Source organism: Lepidochelys olivacea, assembly GCF_965140295.1.
Source record: "Lepidochelys olivacea isolate rLepOli2 genome assembly, chromosome: 28".
In the NCBI taxonomy this organism is placed as follows: Eukaryota; Metazoa; Chordata; order Testudines; family Cheloniidae; genus Lepidochelys; species Lepidochelys olivacea.
The window spans coordinates 6,687,467-6,713,751 of NC_140438.1; the positions used below are offsets into that span (position 1 = coordinate 6,687,467).

At 49.0% G+C, this 26,285-nt stretch overlaps 1 protein-coding gene across 4 annotated transcripts in view; it reads right to left on the reverse strand.

The window, feature by feature from the left end:
• Positions 1–26,285, reverse strand: part of LOC311514100 (uncharacterized protein) — a 46,047-nt gene that overhangs the window by 18,541 nt on the left and 1,221 nt on the right. For 2 of the 4 annotated variants that reach the window (XM_084616459.1, XM_084616460.1), the window contains exons 2-3: positions 15,493–15,606; positions 14,027–15,082 (exon numbers count right to left, since the gene is read on the reverse strand). In XM_084616459.1, the coding sequence (XP_084472585.1) occupies positions 14,027–15,074 (1,048 nt within the window). In that variant the 5' untranslated portion in view covers positions 15,075–15,082; positions 15,493–15,606. Of the gene's footprint in view, positions 1–14,026; positions 15,083–15,492; positions 15,610–26,285 lie in introns of all 4 variants that reach the window. The other 2 variants (XM_084616461.1, XM_084616462.1) reach the window with 2 other exon arrangements.

Here is a 26,285-nt window from a genome sequence, read left to right on the forward strand (position 1 = left end):
CCCGCCCCCGGGTCCAACCGCCCCCCGGCCCCGCCCCCGCGTCCAACCGCCACCCGGTCCAACTGTCCTCCTAGCCCCGCCCCCGGGTCCAACCGTCCTCCTAGCCCCGCCCCCGCGTCCAACCGCCCCCCGGCCCCGCCCCCGGGTCCAACCGCCCCCCGGCCCCGCCCCCGGGTCCAACCGTCCTCCTAGCCCCGCCCCCGGGTCCAACCGCCCCCCCCGGCCCCGCCCCCGCGTCCAACCGTCCTCCTAGCCCCGCCCCCGGGTCCAACCGTCCCCCCGGCCCCGCCCCCGCGCCCAACCGTCCTCCTAGCCCCGCCCCCGGGTCCAACCGCCCCCCGGCCCCGCCCCCGCGTCCAACCGTCCCCCCGGCCCCGCCCCCGCGTCCAACCGTCCTCCTAGCCCCGCCCCCGGGTCCAACCGCCCCCCCGGCCCCGCCCCCGCGTCCAACCGTCCCCCCGGCCCCGCCCCCGCGCCCAACCGTCCTCCTAGCCCCGCCCCCGGGGTCCAACCGCCCCCCGGCCCCGCCCCCGCGTCCAACCATCCTCCTAGCCCCGCCCCCAGGTCCAACCGCCCCCCGGCCCCGCCCCCGCGTCCAACCGTCCTCCTAGCCCCGCCCCCAGGTCCAACCGCCCCCCCGGCCCCGCCCCCGGGTCCAACCGTCCCCCCGGCCCCGCCCCCGTGTCCAACCGCCCCCCCGGCCCCGCCCCCGGGTCCAACCGTCCCCCCGGCCCCGGCCCCGTGTCCAACCGCCCCCCCGGCCCCGGCCCCGCCCCCGGGTCCAACCGTCCTCCTAGCCCCGCCCCCGCCTCCAACCGTCCCCTCGGCCCCGGCCCCGCGTCCAACCGCCCGACGAGCCCCGCCCCCGCGTCCAACCGCCCCCCCCGGCCCCGCCCCCGCGTCCAACCGTCCTCCTAGCCCCGCCCCCGCGTCCAACCGCCCCCCCGGCCCCGCCCCCGGGTCCAACCGTCCTCGCGGCCCCGCCCCCGCGTCCAACCGCCCCCCGGCTCCGCCCCCGTGTCCAACCGTCCTCCTAGCCCCGCCCCCACTCCGCGCCCCCCCCCAGGGTCCGACCGGACCCCGCCCCCCCCCGCAATTAACACTGCAAAATTTTCGGTGTCTCACCTGCAAAGAGCGAGGAGGCCTTGTGGCACCTCAGAGACTAACAGATTTATTGGCGCCTAAAAGCTTTCGGGAGCTAAAACCCACTTCCTCAGATGCTTTGGGCGGGGGGGCGGGGCGCAGCCGGCCGAGCCCCGCCCCCCAGGAGGACACCATTCCCCTGAGCCTGGGAGTGTGATGGCAGGGCCCAGGACAGATGCTGTGTTGACTTTGTCCCTTGTGAAACAAGCAGCGAAGTTCCAGCAGGCGGGGGCTGCCGAGAGGCGACTGTGGGGATGGGGCGGAGGACGCTGCTCTTTGCTGGACACAGTGCCAGTGGGCCTTAAGGAGGAGACGCTTCGTTCATCTTCGCTACCTGCTGCTTGGCCCTCTCGCTCCAGTATTTGCTCTAGGCCTCCTGGAACATGTTTTTGCAGCAGATTTTGGCCTTCGGTGTGGAGCGTATGAGGCAAGAGCCCCCCCATCTTCCGGTGGAGAGAGCAGGTCTCTTCTGGCGGAGGGACAAGCCGATGCGTCAGTCAAAGGGCTCCTCAGACGCAAAAGCCTCGCCCAGGATGAGAACAGCTTCTAAGTGGGCTTTTTCCATCTCCTTGACTTCATAACCAGTAAGCAGTTTCATTTCTATCGACTGTAGCTCACGAAAGCTCGTGCTCAAATAAATTGGTTAGTCTCTAAGGTGCCACAAGTCCTCCTTTTCTTTTTGCGGATACAGACTAACACGGCTCCTACTCTGAAAAGTATCTTACACGTAAGTGTTCCTTTGAGGCACAAAACAAAACGTATTCATTTTCTTGACCTAGGAAACAAAATATTTTATCATTAGTATTGATGCATGGAAAGAAATAATGGTTACACTTTCTTTATGCTTGAAATTAAAAGATTATATCTCTTGGCTTGACACATAAAAAAAGTTTTTTTATCTAGTGTCTTTATGCGAAAATGTATATATATTCCCCTTTGTTGTGAGTTGTGACCCACAAAATTAAACATTATTTTGTTTTGACACAGGAAAGAAATTACTTCATTTATTTTCTTGATTTAGGAAACCATTAATCATTGTCACTGGAAGGAGACCCCGAGCCAGTAGTTGGCAGGCTATAGGATGGGGCAGATACTTGCTGCTGATCATGTCTCTTTTGTTTCTCTATTTTTCTCTTTTGTCTTTACCACTCCTCCAATGTTTATATACAGTGTCACAGTTTACTTCTCCACACTTGAAGTGTGACCTTTGATCCTTATTAGCATATCCAGGTGATTTTCTTTCAATCTGTTTTGTGATTTAATTTTGATACTATTCATAAGGCTAAAGCCACGCTCACAATCAGCACTGGAAGCCTGAAGCACATGTATCCACATATATTGTGAAACCACACTGTATCGTTCTGCATGTTGTTGACTGAAAGTCACCATTTCCTGGAAATTTGTCATCTTTGCTTCATGTTTCTCTGCAATTATGTATTTGTAATCATTATATTGGTTCACAATGAACTCCTTCTCCTCCATGGTGTTTTGGAGAGATTGACTAAGGTCCAAATTTTTTCTGTATTTGTCAGCTAGCTTACTAATGTTTTCTGTGCGAAATTCATAACTGATTTGTTGTGATGAAAGTGAGGCAAAGTCAAAAGCTGACCATTCATTTAGTTCTTTTTCTGGAAACCTTTTATGCAGATGATCACACAGTAGAGATATGAATCTTGGAATAGATGCACCGCTGAATTGTACATCTCGTGTGCTTCATGCAATTAGATTTTTCACACTGTTGCTCTAAAAGATGTTTTTCCGAGATACTGCCCTCCACAACTGATTAATAATTTCTTTCAGTATCTTTCCAGGTCTGGAAGTAAGAGTTGACTGGCTTTTAATTTACAAAGTCCTTTTCATTCCTGCTTTTAAAGATAGATAATAAGTTTGTTCTTCACCAATCTTCTGGGACCTGATCCCTCCTCCACGAGTATTTAGAGAAAATTGCTAATGGTTCTGAGATTGCTTCAGCTAGTTTCTTAAGTATCCTGAGATGAATTTTATCAGGCTCTACTAACTTAAATACACTCAACTTATCTAAATATTCTTTAAGCTGTTCTTTCCCTGTTTTGGCTTGTCTTCCTTCTCCTTCACTATTAATATTAACTGTGTTAAGTATCTGGTCACCATTTACCTTTTTATTAAAGAATGAAGCAAAAAACCGGAGCTTTTCTTGAACTCTACAGAGTTAGATATAACCCACCAGCGCAAGTCTGGGAGGATCTGTTCCAGAGGCTGTGTAGACATACCCATAATGTGCTACTTCCTAGGCTTTGCTTTCTGCATAGTGATCCCCCCACAGCTCCATTACTCTGAGATAGGCCCTGCTGGAGGCAGAACCCCTTTATGTCATGATGGCACTTCAGTGAGTCCAAATAATTTCAGGCTCCTTGTAGACACCATCTCTTCTGGGGTGCCGCAGCCAGGAGGTATTTGCAGCAATACAAGACAGCCTTTTCAGAACAAGACTGCATTGCTTAGGCAACTGGAAAACAGGATTTCCAGATCCCTTGTAAATCTGGAAAAACAAAACTGAACTCTACATTCATTTTGGCAGAGTCATCTCCCAGCTTTTCCAAAGCGTCGATTTCATCTCTCTCACTCTGTTTGTGTGTGTGTGTGTGTGTGTCTATGTTTTTCCTAGTCTCTTTCTGCTGTGGATAGCAGCAAACCTAAAACCCAGTCGGTTTGTACCCTGTGTCCCAAAGTGCCGTGCAATTATATTCTGCTTCCCTTGGATCCCAGTCATTACATGTTAATGTGCAGCCTTTGAGATTTCCATTGTGCTTCATGCATATATGGAGAGTTCTGGATAATGTATCCATCAAAATGGAGACAGGCCTATGTTACTTCAAGAGCAATTACATCCCTATCCCAGAAGAGGACTTAATGCCTTCACAGTCAGTGGTTAACGAAGCAAATTAAGAGGGAAGCTGACCACATGCATATTTTTCATTAAAATACCTACTAAATAAGTTCCCCATTCTTCAGAGGGAGACAAGGTCAAAGCAAAGGGCGAAGATACTGAATCGTCAAATCAAAGAAACTAATCAGTAAAAGGTTTCAGAGTAGCAGCCGTGTTAGTCTGTATCTGCAAAAAGAACAGGAGGACTTGTCCCTGGACCAGCCCCACTGGGGCTGCAGGAACAGCCTGGAGCTCAGCCTGGGCTCCCAGCTCACACTGGAGGCAGCAGCACCATAGAATCATAGAATATCAGGGTTGGAAGGGACCTCAGGAGGTCATCTAGTCCAACTCCCTGCTCAAAGCAGGACCAATCCCCAATTAAATCATCCCAGCCAGGGCTTTGTCAAGCCTGACCTTAAAAACTTCTAGGGAAGGAGATTCCACCACCTCCCTAGGTAACGCATTCCAGTGTTTCACCACCCTCCGAGTGAAAAAGTTTTTCCTGATATCCAACCTAAATCTCCCCCACTGCAACTTCAGACCATTACTCCTTGTTCTGTCATCAGCTACCACTGAGAACAGTCTAGAGCCATCCTCTTTAGAACCCCCTTTCAGGTCGTTGAAAGCAGCTATCAAATCCCCCCTCATTCTTCTCTTCCGTAGACTAAACATCCCCAGTTTCCTCAGCCTCTTCTCATAACTCATGTGTTCCAGTCCCCTCATCATTTTTGTTGCCCTCTACTTATACATCCCAAAATGCCATTGGCCTTCTTGGCAACAAGGGCACACTGTTGACTCATATCCAGCTTCTCGTTCACTGTAACCCCTAGGTCCTTTTCTGCCGCACTGCTGCCTAGCCATTCAGTCCCTAGTCTGTAGCGGTGCATGGGATTCTTCCGTCCTAAGCGCAGGACTCTGCTCTTGTCCTTGTTGAACCTCATCACATTTCTTTTGGCCCAATCCTCCAATTTATCTAGGTCCCTCTGTATCCTATCCCTACCCTCCAGCGTATCTATCTCTCCTCCCAGTTTAGTGTCATCTGCAAACTTGCTGAGGGTGCAATCCACACCATCCTCCAGATCATTTATGAAGATATTGAACAAAACCGGCCCCAGGACCGACCCTTGGGGCACTCCACTTGACACCGGTTGCCAGCTAGACATGGAGCCATTGATCGCTGCCCGTTGAGCCCGACAATCTAGCCAGCTTTGTCTCGTACCGTACAGAGCCCCACTTCTCAGATCTGCCCCACAGCTCTTTTTCTGCCTTCCTTCCTACCAGCCCCCCGCTCCCCGGGCCCCTTCCTGGCTCCTTCAAGCCCAACCTGGGCTGCAGCTGCCGCACTCACCAGGCCAGGGACTTTCTGAGGTGGGAACTAGCCCCATCTCTGCTCCTCCTCCTGCCTCTGTGTGTCCCAGAGCTGCTGCAGGGACTGTCCCACAACCAGGCTTTCACTCCTATTAGCACTCGCAGGGGCCGATCCAGCTACGGGAGAGTGAGCGCCCCTGGGAGCCGGGAAGTGACCAAGTCTCCATGCCAGAGGGCGGGGGGAGGGGGAAGAAAGGGAAAGAGGAGAGAGAGACCAAAAGGGGATAAGGAGAAATAAGTGGGGAAAGCAGTGCCCAGCTCTTTTCTGCTGCATCACCACTGAGTAGATTGTTCCTGAGCTTGTTCCTGAGCTCTGGCATTCCAGCCCCGGTTGCTTATTGAAAGAAATGACTCAATATCCCAGTTACATGCTTTATTAACATGAACAAATAAATCCAAGAGCTCCCATCACTAAGGCTAAATGACTATTCACCTCTCAGCTAAGGGTTAAAAAATGCAGTGATAAAGTTCAGGTCAGATCAGTAAATCAATGAGTTAACAAGGATATTACGTTGGAATCAAATTATCAATTTAATCAAACCATCAGATTAATACAGCAGAAAATCAATGCTTATAAATCCTAAAAGAGCAACCCAAGAAGGCAGGTGCATACTTAGTGATGCCAAAACCCCAATCAGAGACTTTTACCCAGGTAATGCAACCCAGATTTAGCTGAATATTTCAATACCAAAACCAAATTATTGCTTATATTTAGCCTACAACCTCAAAGCTAATTACAGTTTTCTACTTAGATTTCACTATTGTGTAGCTAATACTTCAACTCACCCTCTCGCCTCAGAGAGCGCTGAAGGGTAACTGCTATTGTGTGTTCACACTGTCAGCTACCTGTGCAATAGCGTGTTCACACTTGTGGCACTTGCAGAGGTGTTCAGAGCGGTGCACTCTGGGCAGCTATTGCACTGAGCATCGCTTCCTTTTCTGCCGCTAAGAGTTGTGGGAAGGCAGAGGGGGCAGCGGGGCATCCTGGGTCCTGTCCCAATGCCCCATGATGCATTGCTTTGCATCACAGTAATCCCTGTGCTTCCATCTGCATTTGGTACCATCTTTCAACGGTTTGTGTACTGCACACCCTGCCTCTTTCAGGCTGCAGGAATGGATCCCGCACTGTTGACCAAGATGATGCTCACTCTCACTAACACCTCACGAGTGGCAGTGGTGTTATTCCTTAAACTACAAAGGCAAGAGGAGTTCGACATTGATCTCTCCACTCAAATAGCTACACATGAGATTGCTTGCGGCATTCACAGAGGTGCTGACCACAGTGGAATGCCGCTTTTGGGCTCGGTAAACAAGCACTTAGTGGTGGGATGATGAGCAGTGGGTGCAGAGCTTTTGGATGAGGAAAGCCACCTTCATGGGACTGTGTGATGAGCTCATAGAATCATAGAATCATAGAATATCAGGGTTGGAAGGGACCCCAGAAGGTCATCTAGTCCAACCCCCTGCTCAAAGCAGGACCAATTCCCAGTTAAATCATCCCAGCCAGGGCTTTGTCAAGCCTGACCTTAAAAACCTCTAAGGAAGGAGATTCTACCACCTCCCTAGGTAACGCATTCCAGTGTTTCACCACCCTCTTAGTGAAAAAGTTTTTCCTAATATCCAATCTAAACCTCCCCCACTGCAACTTGAGACCATTACTCCTCGTTCTGTCATCTGCTACCATTGAGAACAGTCTAGAGCCATCCTCTTTGGAACCCCCTTTCAGGTAGTTGAAAGCAGCTATCAAATCCCCCCTCATTCTTCTCTTCTGCAGGCTAAACAATCCCAGCTCCCTCAGCCTCTCCTCATAGCTCACCCCAGCTCTGGAGCACAAGGACAAGAGAATGAGAGCTGCCTTGTCATTGGAGAAGAACATGGCAATTGCACTGTGGAAGCTGGCTACTCCAGACTGCGAGCAGTTGCTAATCAGTTTGGAGTGGGAAAGTCGACCATTGGACATGTGTTGATGGAAGTGTGCAGGGCCATTAATTGCATCATGCTCCGAAAGGCACTGACCCTGGGCAACGTGCGTGACATTGTAGATGGCTTTGCACAAATGGGCTTCCCTAACTGCAGAGAGGTGACATATTCCAATTCTGGCACCAGACCACCTAGCCACCGAGTACATTGTTAGGCAGGGGTATTTCTCTATGGTTCTCCAGGTGCTTGTGGATCACCATGGACCTTTCACAGAACTGAAGCCATTCTGTACAGTTTCAGGGTTTTTTTCTACTTAAGTAAATCCTTCTTAAGTAAGGCTGGTCCAGAATGGTGCATGCATCTTTTGGAACACTGGCCTGTTCAGGAAGCTGCAAGAAGGGACTTTCTTCCGGTATCAGAAGATCACTGTAGGGGAATTCGAAATGGCCATAGTGATCCTGGGAAACCCCACCTACCCCTTAATGCTGTGGCTTATGAAGCCATACACGGGGCACCTTGACAAATGGGGGGAGGGAGAGCTCAGTGGTTTGAGCACTGGCCTGCTAAACCCAGGGTTGTGAGTTCAATCCTTGAGGGGACCATTTAGGGATTTGGGGCAAAAATTGGGGCTTGGTCCTGCTTTGAGCAGAGGGTTGGACTAGATGACCTCCTGAGGTCCCTTCCAATCCTGATATTCTATGAACAGCAAGGAATTGTTCAACAGGCTGAACAAGTGCAGAATGACTGGTGAGTGTGCTTTCAGCTGTTTAAAGGCCCTCTAGCACTGCCTATACGGGAGGTGGGACCTGGCTGATGACAATATTCCTCTGCTTATAGCCACATGCTTTACGCTCCATACTATTTGTGAAGGGAAGGGTGAAAGCTTCACTCAGGGCTGGACTGCTGAGGCTCAGTGCCTGGAGGCTGAATTTGAACAGCCGGAGACCAGGGCTATTAGAGGGGCACAGTGTGGGCCCAAAAGGATCAGGGATGGCTTGAGGCAGCAAATTGAAGCTACTAACATTTGTTGCTATGCACAGGAGTGCAGTGCTTGTCATGCTAGGACGTGTCTGTGATTGGTACAGACGATGCACCATAAAGGCTTAAGAAAATTGCGCGTTGCTTTGCAGGGCTCTGTTTGCTTTTAATTAATGGAATAAAGGTTGCTTTCAAAGCAAAACTATTCTTTTATTAAAAAAACACCGGAGGAGAGACACAAATAAACAAACAACAACAAAAATAAGGACTGTGGGGAGTGGGGGAAGGGAGGGTCCCATGAGGAAGTGGGGTCCTGGGACGGTTAAAGATTTGTGTATGCCCAGGTATCATATGCAGCCTTATCCCTTGGAGTACAGTGAAGTGGGCACTGTACTTCAGCAGGAATAAACGGCAGAAGGACGGGTGTTGAGTGCACTGGGTACTGGGTGCCCGCAGGGCTGGACTGTGATGGGGAAGGAGTGGAAGGCAGCGGGTACAGACTGGAGCCAGGATTTTGATAAGAGTGTGTTGGCATTGTCGGGCGGGGGGAGGGGGCGCATGGGAAAGTGGCTGCAGGGGAGGGCGGGCGGGCGCAGAGCTGCTCGGTTTTCAGTGCTAGTAGCACTTGGAGAATGTCTGCTTGGCACTCCATAAAGATTAAGAGCTGCTCCATGGCTTCATTCTGGCGCACCCCGTTCTCCTTATGAGACCCCCAAAATGGTAACAGCAGGGGCAGGGGAAATCACTGTTCCAGGACCATACTGTACACTGGGCACGTGGCTCTTGGGAAGAGACAGCAATGGGCAGGGGGTCTCATAATCATTCCTGTGCCCACATTTTCCACAGGCCGTGTTCATTACAGAAGATATCTCATTGAAGAGGGCAAGCAGGAAATCAAGGGAGGGTCTTCTCCAAGACTGCGGCTTCCGCCCTGGCCTGTATGTGGCTTGCCTGTGTGCAGCAGTGGTTTCCCAGCAATGGTCTCCCCGTGACAGCAGAGTGGCGCAGGAAAATTACCCTTAATGGGGCAAGAAACAAAGCAGAAGTGAGGGAGTCAATCAACACCCTGTTCTGCTGCTCTGACTGGGCATGTGGTGGTACACACATCATACAGACACTGGCCTGCTATCTGCAACCCTCCTGCCCCCAACAACTCGCTTCAGCAATTCCCAAAATCAAAACCATTTACCAGGGGCCTCCTCTCCTGTTTGCACTTTGCCAAGCTCCGACAGCTGTGACTGGCTTGTCTCCTCTGGGGCAGAGAACTCCTGGCTGCATGCATCTCTGGCCTCTGAGTCCTCCTCTGCCTCTGGATCCTGCTCGGTCTCCATAGCCTCATCCAAGATTTCCTCCTTTTGGCTCAGTCCATTCTCAACTGGCACACAAGCCACAGAAGTATTCACAGTAGCCTTCACAGTGGAGATGAGGTCACAACTGAGTATCGCATCCAACTCTTTGTAATACCAGCAGCTCATGGGTGCATCACTGGAGTGGTGGTTTGCCTCCTGCTCCTTGTGGTAGGCATTTCACAGCTCCTTCACTTTGGCCTGCAGTGTGCCCCGGACATGGTCTCTTTCTCTGATGCATTGTGAAATCTGTCCATAGGTATCATAATTCCTATGGCTGGAGCGCAGCTGGGACTGGACAGCCTCCTCTCCCCAAATGCTGATGAGGTTCAGCAGCTCATCATTGCTCCAAGCCGGGGACAGCCTGGTGCGTAGAGCAGGCCTGGTCACCTGGAAAGATGCACTGAGGCCACTGCATGCGTCACCAAGCAAATGGAAGGGGACTTTCAAATTTCCCAAGGAATTTCAGGGGTGGGGTTCACAGTTGGTCACTGAGGGCAGTGCAGTAGAGTTCAAACCAATGACCAGAGAGGCGAGAACAGGGATTGTGGGACCTCTCCCAGAGGCCAATAGCAGCGCTGTAGCCCCGGCGCAGAAAGCTCTACGCCTCTCGTCGGGGTGGCTTTTTTACAGTGTTGCAACTGCGTAGTTTCTGTGCACTAAGTGGCTTGGCGGTGTGTACACCTCAGAAGTTACACCACAGAAAGCTGCTTTCCTGTGCAGAAACTTGCCAGTGTATACAAGGCCATAGATGGCTTACATAAGAATGTAAGACTGGTCATACTGGGTCAGACCAATGGTCCATCTAGACCAGTGTGCTGTCTGAAAATGACTAGTGCCAGGTGTGTCAGAGGGAACGAACAGAACAGGCTTGTTGACCTGCAAGGTGAAGGTCTGTCACCCTTACCTTTAACATTATTGTGGTCAATTCCTACTTATCCTATCTTACCAGCCCTTCCCCCGAGGTTATTGGGCAAATCAGGTGTGAACCACTGCTTTGATACAGACCTGTCTCAATCCAGCTGAATTGAGGCAGACTTTGGGCCAATGTCAGTTTGTAAAAGGCCTGCTTCACCCAGCAGGTTTCTCAAAGTATCTGTTGCTGTGAATCGCATGTACTGTGGAAGTGAACCCCAAAGATATCAACAATGAAAGAAACACAAGGCTAGTTCTGAGGAGGTTTCCAAAGCCAGGCCTGAGGGTTAAATAGCTGTACTCAAAAGGAACAGAGCCTCAACACCTATAAAAAGAATTGGTTGGTTCCACATCTTCGCTCAAGTAATTTTCCTCTTAACAGAATATTTATTTTAAAATTTATCAAAATTTTAATCAGGAAAAGTCAACATGGATTCACCAATGGCAAGTCATGCCTGACCAACCTATTGCCTTCTATGAGGCGATAACTGGCTCTGTAGATATGGGGAAAGAAGTGGATATGATATATCTTGACTTTACAAAGGTTTTGATACTGTCTCTCACAGTATTCTTGCCAGCAAGTTAAAAAAGTTTGGATTGGATGAATGGACTATAAAGTGGATAGTAAGCTGGCTATATTGTCGGGCTCAATGGGTAAGGATGAATGGCTCAAGTCTAGCTGGCAGACAGGAGTGCCCCAGGAGTCGGTCCTGAGGCTGGTTTTGTTCAACATCTTTATTAATGATCTGGATGATGGGATAGATTAGACCCTCAGCAAGTTCACAGATGACACTAAGCTGAGGGAAGAGGGAGATATGCTAGAGGGTAAGGACAGGGTCCAGAACGACCTAGACAAATTGGAAGACTGAGCCAAAAGAAATCTGATTAAATTCTATGAGGACAAGTGTGGGGAGGGGGAGGTATAGCACAGTGGTTTGAGCATTGGCCTGCTAAACCCAGGATTGAGAGTTCAATCCTTGAGGGGGCCGTTTAGCAATCTTGGGCAAAAATTGGGGATTGGTCCTGCTTTGAGGAGGGGGTTGGACTAGATGACCTCCTGAGGTCCCTTCCAACCCTGCTATTCTATGATTGTAAGTGCAGAGTCCTGCACTTCGGACGGAAGAATCCCATGAACAGCTACAGGCTGGGAACCGACTGGCTAAGTACCAGTTCTGCAGAACATGACCTTAGGGAATATAGTGGATCAAAAGCTGGATATGAGTCAGCAGTGTGCCCTTGTTTCTAAGAAGACTAATGGCATATTGGGCTGCATTAGTAGGAGCACTGCCAGCAGACCGAGGGAATTGATTGTTCCCATCTATTCGGCACTGGTGAAGCCACATTGAGAGTTCTGTGTCCAGTTTTGGGTCCCCCACTACAGAAAGGATGTGGACAAATTGGAGAGAGTCCAGCAGAGGGCAACTAAAATGATCAGGGGGCTGGGGCACCTAACTTATGAGGAGTGGCTGAGGGAACTGGGCTTATTTAGTCTGCAGAAGAATGAGGGGGGATTTCATAGCAACTACTTGAAGGGGTGTTCCAGAGAGGATGGTGCTTGGATGTTCTTGTTCTGTCATATGCTACCACTGAGGACCAATGGTCTTAAGTTGCAGAGGGGGAGGTCTGGGTTGGATATTAGCAAACACTATTTCACTAGGAGGGTGGTGAAGCACTGGAATGGGTTCCCTAGGGAGGTGGTGGAATCTCCATTCTGAGAGGTTTTTAAGGCCCAGCTTGACAAAGCCCTGGCTGGGATGATTTAGTTGGTGTTGGGCCTGCTTTAAGCAGGGGGTTGGACTAGATGACCTCTTGAGGTCTCTTCCAACCCTAATCTTCTATGATTCTAAGAGACTCTCTAAGCTTCATGAAAGTTTGGATCCAAATGGCAAAAAACAGTTGTGCCCAATGTAATCATGGCATCCTTTAGGAGTGTGATCAGTGCCACTTAACTAGGTAGCAGCATTCTAAAAATAGTTTTCCTGGGCCACAGGTCACCATAGCGTCCATCTCTGGGGTGAAAATCAATCACTAGTATGTGCAATTTCTACCTGAGTTCTTGTCATATCTTTGACCTTCCTTGGAGTAATTTTACACTTCTCTGGCGCAGAATTCTTCACCTAGCACATAACATATCAGTAGCGATAGTGAGGTATAACTCCCCCAAATATGCCCTTTTATTTCTTTAATCTGGTGGCACAGATTTAAATTAGGGACTAAATTCAGGTGCTGCTTAGAATCCCTGTAAGACACCAAATGTCAGGTATCTATTAACAATAGGTGTCTTTCTGCAGGTATATCACATTCAACATGGATTTCATTTTCTACATGTTTGCAGGATCTCCCAGGGGTGAGCTGAACAGAAATGTCACTTCCATTTTTCCCATCCCTACCTAGATAGGGATTCTATTTCCCAAATAATAGGCAACATGCACCTGATTAGGAAGCAGGTATCTTCAGGAGCGACCTCTTTCAGAGCCTGGACAGAACTGCTTTGGGAGCCAAATGCATGGGTATTTTGCTTAGTTACAAGTCATTTACTAGGGAATCCTCTTCCCAGCCCTTTAGACAAAATATTGACCTAACCAATTCAACAGCAGGAGGACTGGGATGGTGATGGGGAATAAGGGAATCCCTCCAACTTAACCCATGTTCTTCTGTTGTTACAGAGCATGAAATGACATTTTTCCTTATCCCTGCCCTTTGTTATAGTTCAATATATTTTAAGTAAGGAAAATGGTAGTAAAGATATCTGCTGTCCAGCACAACCTGAAGTAATATCAGAGCAACTGGGAATGAAACCATTTGTTCCCCAAGGCGGAACTTGATGTCTAACAATTGCTTTGAAATGGGGGAACAGTATAACCGTGATGCTCAGGGTTTGTTTAGACTAGGAAAAGTGATGGAGTTTAGGTCAGGTCAAGGGGAAAGCTAATGCCAAACACTGCACCTGGGCTGCATCTGCTCTACCACTATAATTGTCTTTTCACACCAAGATCACTCACTTGAGCAGCCAATGCCATGTACAGCCCTAGTGGATGTAAGGCACGGGTACTTTGTTGCCTCAGTGTAGCTTGTGGGGATCAAACCTCTCTCTCCCACCTGGAGATGATGAACATTCCTGGCTGGAGGAACACACACACCTATGATTCAAAAGGAAAGGAGTTGACAGAAAAGATCACAGGACTGACCCCAAAGAAGGGTGAGCTGCAAAGGCAGAAGCAGGCAACTGATCTGGTGGAGCTGAGAAACCACAGTGAAGATGGTGCAAAAAATCACTATGTGGGAACTAGCAAATGTGATTTAAAAAAAATAAAAATAAAAAAAATCTATGGCCAGCCCTAGTCAAGGCATTTATTACAGTTCTCTCTCATGTGGATTTTCTGATGTTTAATAAGGGTTGAGCTCTGATTGAAGTTTTTCCCGCACTCAGAGCATCCATAAGGTTTCTCACCCGTGTGGATTCTCTGATGTGTGGTAAGGGCTGAGCTATCACTGAAGCGTTTCCCGCACTCAGAGCACGTGTAGGGTTTCTCTCCTGTGTGGATTCTGCGATGTATGATAAGGTGTGAGTGCTGACTGAAGCTTTTCCCGCACTCAGAGCACGTGTAGGGCGTCTCTCCAGTATGGATTTGCTGATGTCTGATAAGGGTTGAGCTAAGATTGAAGCGTTTCCCGCACTCAGAGCACGCATAGGGTTTCTCACCCGTGTGGATTCTCTGATGTGTGGTAAGGGCTGAGCTATCATTGAAGCTTTTCCCACACTCAGAGCAGGTGTAGGGTGTCTCTCCTGTGTGGATTCGCTGATGTCGGATAAGGTTTGAGCTCTGATTGAAGCTTTTCCCGCACTCAGAGCACGTGAAGGGCATCTCTCCTGTGTGGATTCTCTGATGTGTGATCAGGGATGAGCTCTGATTGAAGCTTTTCCCGCACTCAGAGCATGTGTAGAGCGTCTCCCCTGTGTGGATTTGCCGATGTCTGATGAGGTTTGAGCTCCGATTGAAGCGTTTCCCACACTCAGAGCATCCATAAGGTTTCTCCCCTGTGTGGATTCTGCGATGTCTGATTACATGTGAGCTCCAATTGAAGCATTTCCCACACTCAGAGCATCCATAAGGTTTCTCACCCGTGTGGATTCTCCAATGAGTGATAAGGGAAGAGCTCCTATTGAAGCTTTTCCCGCACTCAGAGCACATGAATGGTCTCTCTCCACTGTGGAGTTTCTGATGTGTGAGAAGGTCAGAGGTCCCACTGAAGCTTTTCCCACACTCATGACATGTGTAGCGTGTCTCTTCCAAGTTGATTCTCTCATGTGTTATAAGGTCTGAGTGGCTACTCAAGTTTTCCTCTGGCCTCTGCTGAGTCTCACAGGCTTTTGCTTTTTCTGGGAGTGCACAACTCCTGGAAACATTCCCTTTGGATCTTCCTGATAACGTTCCATGTGGTTCTACTTCCTCAGCATATTTCTGCTGGGGTGTCTCCTCCTCATTCTCACTCACCATCTTGTCACCTGATGTGAGACAGAGAGAATCCAGACATAGCTCACTCCCTATGCTAGAGAGAAAGGAAATCTCAGAGAGAGGAATGGAAAAAGGGATGAACAAGCCAAAATGTGTGCGGGAGAGATCAAACCTATCAGGAGCTAATTTTCCCCAAATCCTTCCTCAGAGGAGAGAAAAGATGGGATCAGTTCTGGGTCCACCTCTCCCCAGAACACTCAGGGGAAAGCGAGATTGGGGAGGGACCTGCTGCCAGTCAGCAGTCAGGATAGGTGAGAAGCCATGAGTGACATCTGCCTAATGATTCCACATCTGCAGGGAACAATCCTGAACTTGGAAAGCTCACAAGGTCTTTGTAGGGCATCCCAAATATTTCCTGCATTCCCAAACAGTTTTTGAGTTGGTTTCACCAATTCCTCACCTGTGCAGGAAGCTCTCGGGAGCACTTCTTTCTCAGAGCCCTGGAGGTCTGGGACACACAGCTCTTCCCCTCCTTCCAGCTGCGAGATCACATCAGGTCTGGAAACTGGAAACCCTACTCCAGACAAAGAAAACAAGGGAAGTCAATGGAATTTGTGTGATACTTTTCACAAAGAATATACCATGGTTTTAACCGAAGCTAGTTTTTAAGCAGTAACATCCCAATTCCAGCTTTCTTGGCTCAAAGTGGCAGGAGAGTTATTATTATTATAAATCATATTCATTACCTTAGTGCCTAAGGAGCAACTAACAGTGGGTCCCCATTATACTAGGCAAAGTACAAACAGAGAATAGTAGATGGCCCATGCCCTGAAGAATTTACAATCTAAATAGACAAGACAGACACAGGAGGGGGAAGGGGTAGAACCCACTGTTAGAATATAGATATTCAGGCCTCTCTGTAAAGCCTACACTTTAAGAATGTAGGTGTATTTTTATCACTTAGCTACTTACAGGGGTATAAAAACAAAGAATCAAAATCACAGTCACCCTGTGTATGGGCCTTTTCCCACTAGGATAGTCTGAGGCCTTGTTCTTAGGCTAAGGCCTTTGGCTTAGCAGTAGGGGCAACCATAAGCGTGGAAGTGTATGGTCACATTGTCACATCCCAAACCAGTCACATTGAAATAAGGGGTATTCGGCTGTTAGGAAGCCGATCCTGTCCGGATAGTGCCCATCACCACCAGATAAAGAAATGGATCTTAAGACGGTTAAAGAAAACTTAGCTTGATAGCATCCTGTCTGGCAAGAAATCACTTAATTAGCAATGGCTGTGAAACCCTTATTTCTTTGTTTTATTTTTATGGCCCCCACTTTTCTGTTGTTAATCTGCCTGGTTCGCTAATTGTTTCTGTCTGCTGTATAATTAATTTTGCGAGGTGGAAGTTAATTAGGGTAGTGGGATATAATTGGTTAGAGAATTATGTTACAATATGTTAGGATTGGTTTAGCTAAATTTCAGTGAAATGACCAGCTAAGCTATAGTTGAGAATATTACTATAGAAATTGGGGTCAAACAGGAAGGGGAAGGGAATTTGGAACGATGTTTGCTAAGGGGTGGGAACAGGGAATGGGGAACAGGGACACAGGCAAGGCAAGGCTCTGTGGTCTCAGAGTTTTGAAGAGGGATGCAGGGTAAACACTCTGTGGCATCAAAGCTGGGCAGGGGAACACTGGGGAACAGACTCTATGGGTCTGACTGGTGTGAACTGCTTCAGAATATGATTGCTTGGAAACGAATCCCAATAAACATCACATTGTCTGCGCTTCAGACTTCTGGTCTTTTGCCACTTGCTGTCTGCCTTACAAGAACCAGGGAAGTGGGAGGGTGAATGGAAAGCCCTCTGACAAAACTGACATGACCTGAAAACGAAGAGGTAAGCCTTTAAGGAAGGTTTTAATACACTTTGGAACTGATCAGGGATTCCCAAGAGGACTGAGGAGGGGGCAATGGTAAATACACATTTAGATCCTTTTCTTGTTTTATATCTTTTCCCCATCAGGCACACGGGCACACTGTCATGGATCCATAGGATCTGTGCAATGCCCTGGCTTTTAAACAGTCCTTGGGAGGTGCTGTTGGATCATATTAAAGAAGTTCTGTATTAAAATCACAAATGAGTTTGATTCCCCATAGTTTCAATTCCAGGGTATTACTAATTAAGAGGTCTCTTGGTTTTTGGTACTTTCTCTCCCTCTATGTGTGAAACTTGCAAGCTGCTAACTGTGTTAGTACATTCTAAGACAGAGTCTGTTCTCAAAGCAATTCACAGAGAGAGAGACTCAAAGCAATACTCTAACAACAGAAACAGCACCCAGAGACTCCCCGCCCTTTTGTTGTATTAACCATTGTGATTAAAATAGAGATAGAGGATGGATGTGGATGGATGCTTGGTGTGGATAATAACTGAATGATCAGGGAGGTGCCAGCCTAAGAATCCAGTGTCCATCGGCTGAAGAAGGCGTCAAGTGGAAATAACCAGAGGACCCCCCGGAGGGCATACTGGAATCCACCCAACAGCCTCAAGAATGGGAGAACCAAAGAACAAGATAACATCTTGGAGCTGTCAGGAATGTGCTATCTGCTGATTGATTCAGCAACCGCATGATGAAGCAATTCCCCCAGACTGGCCTAGGAAGAAATTCCTATAAAAATAGACTCTAAAAAGTGAGAACTTTGGGGTCTGATTCTGCAAACCAACTTCCAGGAGCATCAGATGAGCATCTGACAAGGCCCTGCTGCCTCCTCATGTCCAGGCCACCTGGCCAGTGGCTTGGCATGAGCAACTCTAAGGCTGGTAACTATGATAACAACCTTGCAGAACCTGTGTCTGTGTGTATATATGTGTGTGTGTGTGTGTTTGTATGAATGAATGTGTGAATAAATATGAGATTGAATGGAATGTTATAACTAGAACTAACTGCTTACTATGATTCTTTCTGTATTCACAATAAATGTGGTATTTTGCCTTTTTCCCTTTAATAAGATCCTGCTGGTTTTTATTTTATTGGTACAACAGTGCCGATTCAGTGCACGAGACCCCCAGGAGGTCCCACTCTTCCACAAGGATGGGCCGTGGAGCTTCAACACCAGAGACTGAGCCTCCGGCTTCAACACTCCTATTCCAACCTATGAGCTCTGCCCAGCAGGTCCAGCTGAACGACACTCCTCTTCAGAGACTGTTCCTCAATCAATGCACAGAGCAAGTTTTTCCTGTGACACTGGGCAGACTTTTAAAACACAGCAGGGTTTATTAGTCAACTGAAACACAGCATTGGAAAGTCCTTAGATTAGGACAGAGAAGCAAAGAAGACAATAAGTGAGCTGTAGCTCACGAAAGCTCATGCTCAAATAAATTGGTTAGTCTCTAAGGTGCCACAAGTACTCCTTTTCTTTTTGCGAATACAGACTAACACGGCTGTTACTCTGAAAGAAGACAATATAATCCATACTGGCCAATGCCCTTGAGCCATGCTGCTGTAGAAAACAGTTTGGTTTCCTTTCACTGTGCCTGTCCATTAGTCTTCGCTCTGGCAGAGCTCCCTGCGTCTGCGAGCCCAGTTCTTCCTGCTCCCAAAAACATAACGCGTCCATGTATGCTTCACTCAGCCAAGCAGAGATCCTTCCATGGACAGGTGTCAATTATTCCCTTGTCTCTGTCGGGTATTCCATTGATGTAGGCTGGTCCCAGCTAGTCCTTAATGATCCATTCATATCACCCCATGACAGCTACATGACAAAACACCTCATGTCTCTTGCTCTTTATAATCAAAGCAATACCAATCACAGAGGGGAACTGAGGTGTGTATTGGCATCATACATAGATTCATAGATTCATAGATATTTAGGTCAGAAGGGACCATTATGATCATCTAGTCTGACCTCCTGCACAATGCAGGCCACAGAATTTCACCCACCACTCCTAAAAAAGACCTCACACCTATATCTGTGCTATTGAAGTCCTCAAATTGTAGTTTGAAGACCTCAAGGAGCAGAGAATCCTCCAGCAAGTGACCCGTGCCCCATGCTACAGAGGAAGGCGAAAAACCTCCAGGGCCTTCCAATCTGCCCTGGAGGAAAATTCCTTCCCGACCCCAAATATGGCGATCAGCTAAACCCTGAGCATATGGGCAAGATTCATCAGCCAGATACTACAGAAAATTCTTTCCCGGGTAACTTGGATCTTACCCCATCTAAAAACCCATCACAGGCCATTGGGCCTATTTACCATGAATATTTAATTACCAAAACCATGTTATCCCATCATACCATCTCCTCCATAAACTTATCGAGTTTAATCTTAAAGCAAGATAGATCTTTTGCCCCCACTACTTCCCTCGGAAGGCTATTCCAAAACTTCACTCCTCTGATGGTTAGAAACCTTCGTCTAATTTCTAATCTAAATTTCCTAGTGGCCAGTTTATATCCATTTGTTCTTGTGTCCACATTGGTATTGAGTTTAAATAATTCCTCTCCCTCTCTGGTATTTATCCCTCTGATATATTTATAGAGAGCAATCATATCTCCCCTCAACCTTCTTTTAGTTAGGCTAAACAAGCCAAGCTCCCTGAGTCTCCTTTCATAAGACAAGTTTTCCATTCCTCGGATCATCCTAGTAGCCCTTCTCTGTACCTGTTCCAGTTTGAATTCATCCTTCTTAAACATGGGAGACCAGAACTGCACACAGTATTCCAGGTGAGGTCTCACCAGTGCCTTATATAACGGTACTAAAACCTCCTTATCCCTACTGGAAATACCTCTCCTGATGCATCCCAAGACGACATTAGCTTTTTTCACAGCCATATCACATTGGCAGCTCATAGTCAACCTATGATCAACCAATACTCCAAGGTCCTTTTCCTCCTCCGTTACTTCTAGTTGATGCGTCCCTAGCTTATAACTAAAATTCTTGTTATTAATCCCTAAATGCATGACCTTACACTTCTCACTATTAAATTTCATCCTATTCCTATTACTCCAGTTTACAAGGTCATCCAGATCCTCCTGTAGGGTATCCCTGTCCTTCTCTAAATTAGCAATACCTCCCAGCTTTGTATCATCTGCAAACTTTATTAGCACACTCCCACTTTTTGTGCCCAGGTCAGTAATAAAAAGATTAAATAAGATTGGTCCCAAAACTGATCCTTGAGGAACTCCACTGGTAACCTCCCTCCAACTTGACAGTTCACCTTTCAGTAGGACCCGTTGTAGTCTCCCCTTTAACCAATTCCCTATCCACCTTTCAATTTTCCTATTGATGCCCATCTTATCCAATTTAACTAATAATTCCCCATGTGGCACAGTATCAAACGCCTTACTAAAATCTAAATAAATTAGATCCACTGTGTTTCCTTTATCTAAAAAATCTGTTACTCTCTCAAAGAAGGAAATCAGGTTGGTTTGGCACGATCTACCTTTTGTAAAACCATGTTGTATTTTGTCCCATTTACCATTGACTTCAATGTCCTTAACTACCTTCTCCTTCAAAATTTTTTCCAAGACCTTGCATACTACAGATGTCAAACTAACAGGCCTATAATTACTTGGATCACTTTTTTTCCCTTTCTTAAAAATAGGAACTATGTTAGCAATTCTCCAATCATATGGTACAACCCCTGAATTTACAGATTCATTAAAAATTCTTGCTAATGGGCTTGCAATTTCTTGTGCCAATTCTTTTAATATTCTTGGATGAAGATTATCTGGGCCCCCCGATTTAGCCCCATTAAGCTGTTTGAGTTTCGCTTCTACCTCAGATATGGTGAAGTCTACCTCCATATCCTCATTCCCATTTATCATGCTACCATTATCCCTAAGATCCTCTTTAGTCTTATTAAAGACTGAGGCAAAGTATTTGTTTAGATATTGGGCCATGCCTAGATTATCCTTGACCTCCACTCCATCCTCAGTTTTTAGCGGTCCCACATGTATCACCAAAATTCCCACCTCTATCACACACACACACAGCTCACAGCCCTTGGAAAGAAAGCAAAGCACAGAAACTGGAGGTTAGTCCAGTGAACACAGTGAAGGACAAGCTGCAATCCTCAAACTCTGGTCAAAAAGGAGAGGCATGTGGGTCCCGACCCATAGAGGGGCTGGCTAGAGGCCTGATACCTGAGGGGGCATTCCTTGAGCAGATCATGGAGGCAGGTCAAAGGCTTAGCTACCCCAGAACTGTGACATCGCAAAAGCACATTTTGGGGAATTAGGATATCTACTGACTCAGGTGTAATGGGAGGGAGAGTATTTGGAGTAGGCTGGGGAATAAAACACAAAATTTTGGGAGCAACAGCCTCTAATTCTTCCAGAAAAGGAGAATGTAAGAAACAAGAACTGGGCCGTGCAACCTGAGGAGGACCAGGCTCAAAGATCCAAGGAGCCTGGAGGGAAGACAGCTTGTGGCTGCTGTAGATGGGGAGAGGGGGGACAAGACTTTCTCCACACTCTCACTCCTATTGACCCCTATTCCACCCCTTCCCCAGAGCCCCCGCCCCTGATTTTCACCTTCTCCACCCCCACTCCACCCCTTCCCCTGAGGACTGCAGTAGGGGTTGGGTGCTCTGCACTCACCAAGTAGTGCTAAGTGGAGCAACCCAACCCTAGCCCGCTCCATGCCGCCGGTGAGTGCTCGGGGGTGGTTCCCCCTACCCTTTGGCTGGGAGCCAGGGGAGCAGAGCAGTGCGGTCTGGGGCAAACACCCATCAGGGATCGTCTAGATAATACTTAGTCCTGCCTTGAGTGCAGGGCACTGGACTAGATGACCTCTCAAGCTCCCTTCCAGTTCTATGATTCTAGGAACCAAAGGCCAGAGAACAGCAGACTCAAAGGAGTCACTTTGGGAGATTCTCCCTGTCATTGTCCCCAAGGCAGCTCTCTCGGGTTTACAAAGTTGTTTGATGCTCAAGCCTTTACACAGTCTCTCCTGGGAGTGCCCCCTTTCATGGGATGGGCCTAGTTTTAGTTTTTGGGAAGCGTGACCCCAGGGACTCTGAGACTCTGCCTCCTTGCCTCAGCACACCTTGTTTCTTTCTGTGGCTCCCCATTGAGTGCAAAGGAGTAGATCCTGACTGTGAGCATAAGAACAGCCCACTGAGTCAGACCAATGGTCCATCTAGCTCAGTGCCCAATGCCAGGTGCTTCAGAGGGAATGAACAGAACAGGGAATCATCAAGTGATCCATCCCCCATCAGCCATTCCCAGCTTCTGGCAAACAGAGGCTAGAGACACCAACCCTGCCCATCCTGCCTGGGACACCAGCAAATGAGGTGTTGGGGGCTTTTGAAAGATCTAAGTCTTAACTGAACATGGACAAACGCAGAGCTGGAATCAGTCTGACTCACCTGTGTTACTATTGTTAAAACAGGGATGAGAATTATAACAATGTGTTTAGTGTTTAGACTTTACTGAATGCTTCTGAGTTGCGCCTGGGTTAATATCTGACTAGCTGCACTGTGAGCCTCTGTGGCTCTGTAAATCACCAGACAGGAGAGAGACTTTACCTAGGTGAAGTGCTGATTGCCAACAGAATGCATTACACCCTGCCTGGCAGGAAAGGTCCATGAACACCAGACTATTATGGGAAAGGGATAACAAAACACATTCTGGGGGTCACCGCTCAGGACGTGAAGGTGACAGGCACTGTGGTGGCAGTAAAGGGGGAGGGGAGGGAGTGGGAGCAGGAGGGAGCAGCACCCTCAAAGGCAATGCTGCCAGTGGGTCTCCCCACCACATCAGGGATGGGGTTGATAGGGGGCCATTCCCTGGGCCTGGCTACAGAAAGTTTATTAGATGCTTGGAACTGTGTTTCTGTCAGGTCTTGTAAGTACAACCAGGACTCCTCAGCCAGGTCCCTTGGGGGGGGGGGGGGCGTGGCAAAGGAGTTTTGACCCCAGACTTGGGGTTCCCTGCATCTTACCAGCCAGCCCCAAAACTGAAACCCCCTTCCCCCAGCTCCTCCTCCAGCCTTTGTCCAGTTTCCCAGGGAAAGGTGTTACCTGGGTCCAACCCCCTCCCAGCTCAGGTTACAGGCTCAGATATCCTCACTCAAAGGGAGTCATCCCCTGCTCTCCCATCCCCCATGCACACAGTCCCAGCAGAACTAGACGACATTCCCCAGTCAATCCACCCAACTCCCTGCTGCATCCCATCTCTCCCCACTTTGAGACGGAACTGAGTGGGGTCACTCTGACCAGTGACCTGGGGAAGTTCAGGGTCCCCTCTCCGGGACAATGCATCCGCTATCATGTTAGCGCTTCCCTTCACATGGACCACGTCCATATCATCATCTTGCAGGAGCAGGCTCCACCTCAGGAGCTTGGCGTTGGCTCCTTTCACCTGGTGCAGCCAGGTCAGGGGAGGGTGGTCGGTGTACACGGTGAAGTGTTGCCCAAATAGATATGGCTCTAGTTTCTTGAGGGCCCACACCATGGCCAGGCACTCCTTCTCGATGGCCATGTAGTTTTGCTCCTGGCATAGCAACTTCTTGCTCAAGTACACGATGGGGAGTCTCTCCCTCCTTTCATCCTCCCGCATTAACACCGCACCCAGCCCCATGTCTGAGGTGTCGGGGAACACCACAAAGGGCTTGTCAAAGTCGGAGTTTGCCAGAACTGGGCCACTGACCAGAGCCTCCTTTAGTGCACAGAGAGCCCTCTGGCACTGCTCAGTCCAGACCACCTTGTCTGGCTTCCCCTTCCTGCATAGCCCAGTGATGGGGGTGGCTATGGTGCTAAAGTGGGGCACAAATCTTCACTAGTACCCCGCCATCCCAATAAAGGCTTCGGCCTGCTTTTTGGTTTGGGGAGTGGGCCAGTCTCTGATTACCTCCACTTTGGCTGGTTCCGGCTTTAGGCAGCCGCTCCCCACCCAATGGCCCAGGTAAGATACTTCTGCCATCCCCACCTTGCACATCTCAGCTTTTACGGTTAGCCCTGCCTTCTGGAGTCAGTCCAGTACTTGTCTAACCTGGGACACATGGTCCTCTCAGGTCTGACTAAAGACACAGATATTGTCAATATACGCCCCGGCAAAACTCTCCATCCCCCTCAGTAGCTGATCCACCAGACACTGGAAGGTGGCCAGCGCTCCCTTGAGGCCGAAAGGCAGGGTCAGGAACTCAGAGCCCCAGAGGGGTGATAAAGGCCGATTTCAGCCTGGCATCTGCCTCCAGCGGCACTTGCCAGTAGCCCTTTGTAAGGTCCATGGTGGTAAGGTACCGAGCTCCTCCCAGTTTGTTTAGGAGCTCGTCAGACCTGGGCATGGGGTAGGCAGCAGATATAGTGATGGCATTGAGCGTCCGATAGTCCACACAGAACCGGACCGACCCGTCCTTCTTGGGGACCAGCACCACCGGTGGGGCCCAAGGGCTGGCAGATGGCTGGATCACCCCCAAAGCCAGCATGTCTCCGACCTCTCTTTCCAAGCCCTGAGCAGTTTTCCCTGTGATGCGGAAGGCGGAGCATCTTACAGGGGTATGTCCAGGCTGGTTGGAAAACAGCTGTCGGTACAGATGCAGGACCCCTCTGATCTCAGCTTGCTGGGCAGGAGTTAGCTGATCCGAGAGGGGAATTGTTTCCAGGGGTGAACCAGCTCTGGTCGCAGGGAACAGATCTACTAAAGGGTCATCTCCCTGCTCCTCCCAATATCCGCTCACAGCCAGCACCACATCCTGTCATAATATGGCTTCATCATATTCACATGGAACACCCGGCGCTGATGTGCCCGGTTTGACAGCTCCACCACACAGTTTACCTCATTTAGCTGCTTGACAACCTTGAAGGGACCTTCCCAGGCAGCCTGTAGTTTGTTTTTCCTCACGGGGATGAGAATCATAGAATATCAGGGTTAGAAGGGACCTCAGGAGGTCATCTGGTCCAACCCCCTGCTCAAAGCAGGACCAATCCCCAATTAAATCATCCCAGCCAGGGTTTTGTCAAGCCTGACCTTAAAAACTTCTAAGGAAGGAGATTCCACCACCTCCCTAGGTAACGCATTCCAGTGCTTCACCACTCTCCTAGGGAAAAAGTTTTTCCTAATATCCAACCTAAACCTCCCCCACTGCAACTTGAGACCATTACTCCTTGTTCTGTTGTCTGCTACCACTGAGAACAGTCTAGAGCCATCCTCTTTGGAACCCCCTTTCAGGTAGTTGGGGCCTGGCATGGGTCATTTGGGGGTTTAAACCTGTGTAAACGGTGGATTTTTTTGTAAGTTGAAGTCTGTAAATCATGATTTGAGGACTTCATTAACTCAGCCAGAGGTTAGAGGTCTACTACAGGGAGGTTCTGTGGCCTGCGATGTGCAGGAGCTCAGACTAGATGATCAGGATGGTCCCTTCTGGCCTTAAAGTCCATGAGTCTATAAACTGCCTTGCGTTGCCCAGACACTGACGGCGATCAGGGCCCCATTGTGCTGCACATGGCAGAGAGCCTGACTGAGATCAGCACCCCCATTGTGCTGGGCACTGCACAGACAGAGAGGGACAGTCCTTCCCCCAAAGCAATCACAATCCAAGTAGACAATGGGTAGGAGGAAAACAGAGAGGGGCTGGGACTTCCCCAAGGTCACCAAGCGGGTCAGTGACAGAGCTAGAAATGCACCTTGCAAACTCCAGAGCCCCCTCACCTGCAGCTTGGAAAGGTCCCCAGACCCCACTGTATTAGGCTGCGGGAAGAGGTGGTTTGTCCATGGAGGCACAGGCTGTCCTGGCAGGGCAGCTCAGCTGCAGTCCTTGCACACAGCTGGGGGGGTGTCCCCTGGGTCAGGAGAAGTCAGTGTCCAGTCCTGTGGGGCTGTGCTCCTGGCTCGTACCTCCAGCACTCACTGCTGCCCCTCCGTTACCAGCTGCACCGTTCAGCCAGCCCCAGGCCTCAGTGAGGTCACTGTCCCCCTCCCCACCCCAAACCGTCCGACTGGGACATGGTGCACCCGTGCCAATCAGACTGCACTAGTGTAAATTGTGTCTGTACTAAGGGTTTGCACCAGTGCCTAAAACACCAGCGTGGCAGAGACCTTCAGTACCCCAAACAGCACTCGAACTGGGATCTCTTTCTAGCTCTGTCACGGACAGCCTGGGTAACCTGGTCTTCAAACCCTCCCATGAAGGAAATGTCACAGCCTCCCTTGGAAGCCAGTGCGAGGCAAACACAGACCACAACAACGCCGTGCACACACACGCTGGGCTTGGGGTCAAGGGGAGAGGCAAGAATTCAAACAATCTGGGTTCAGATCCC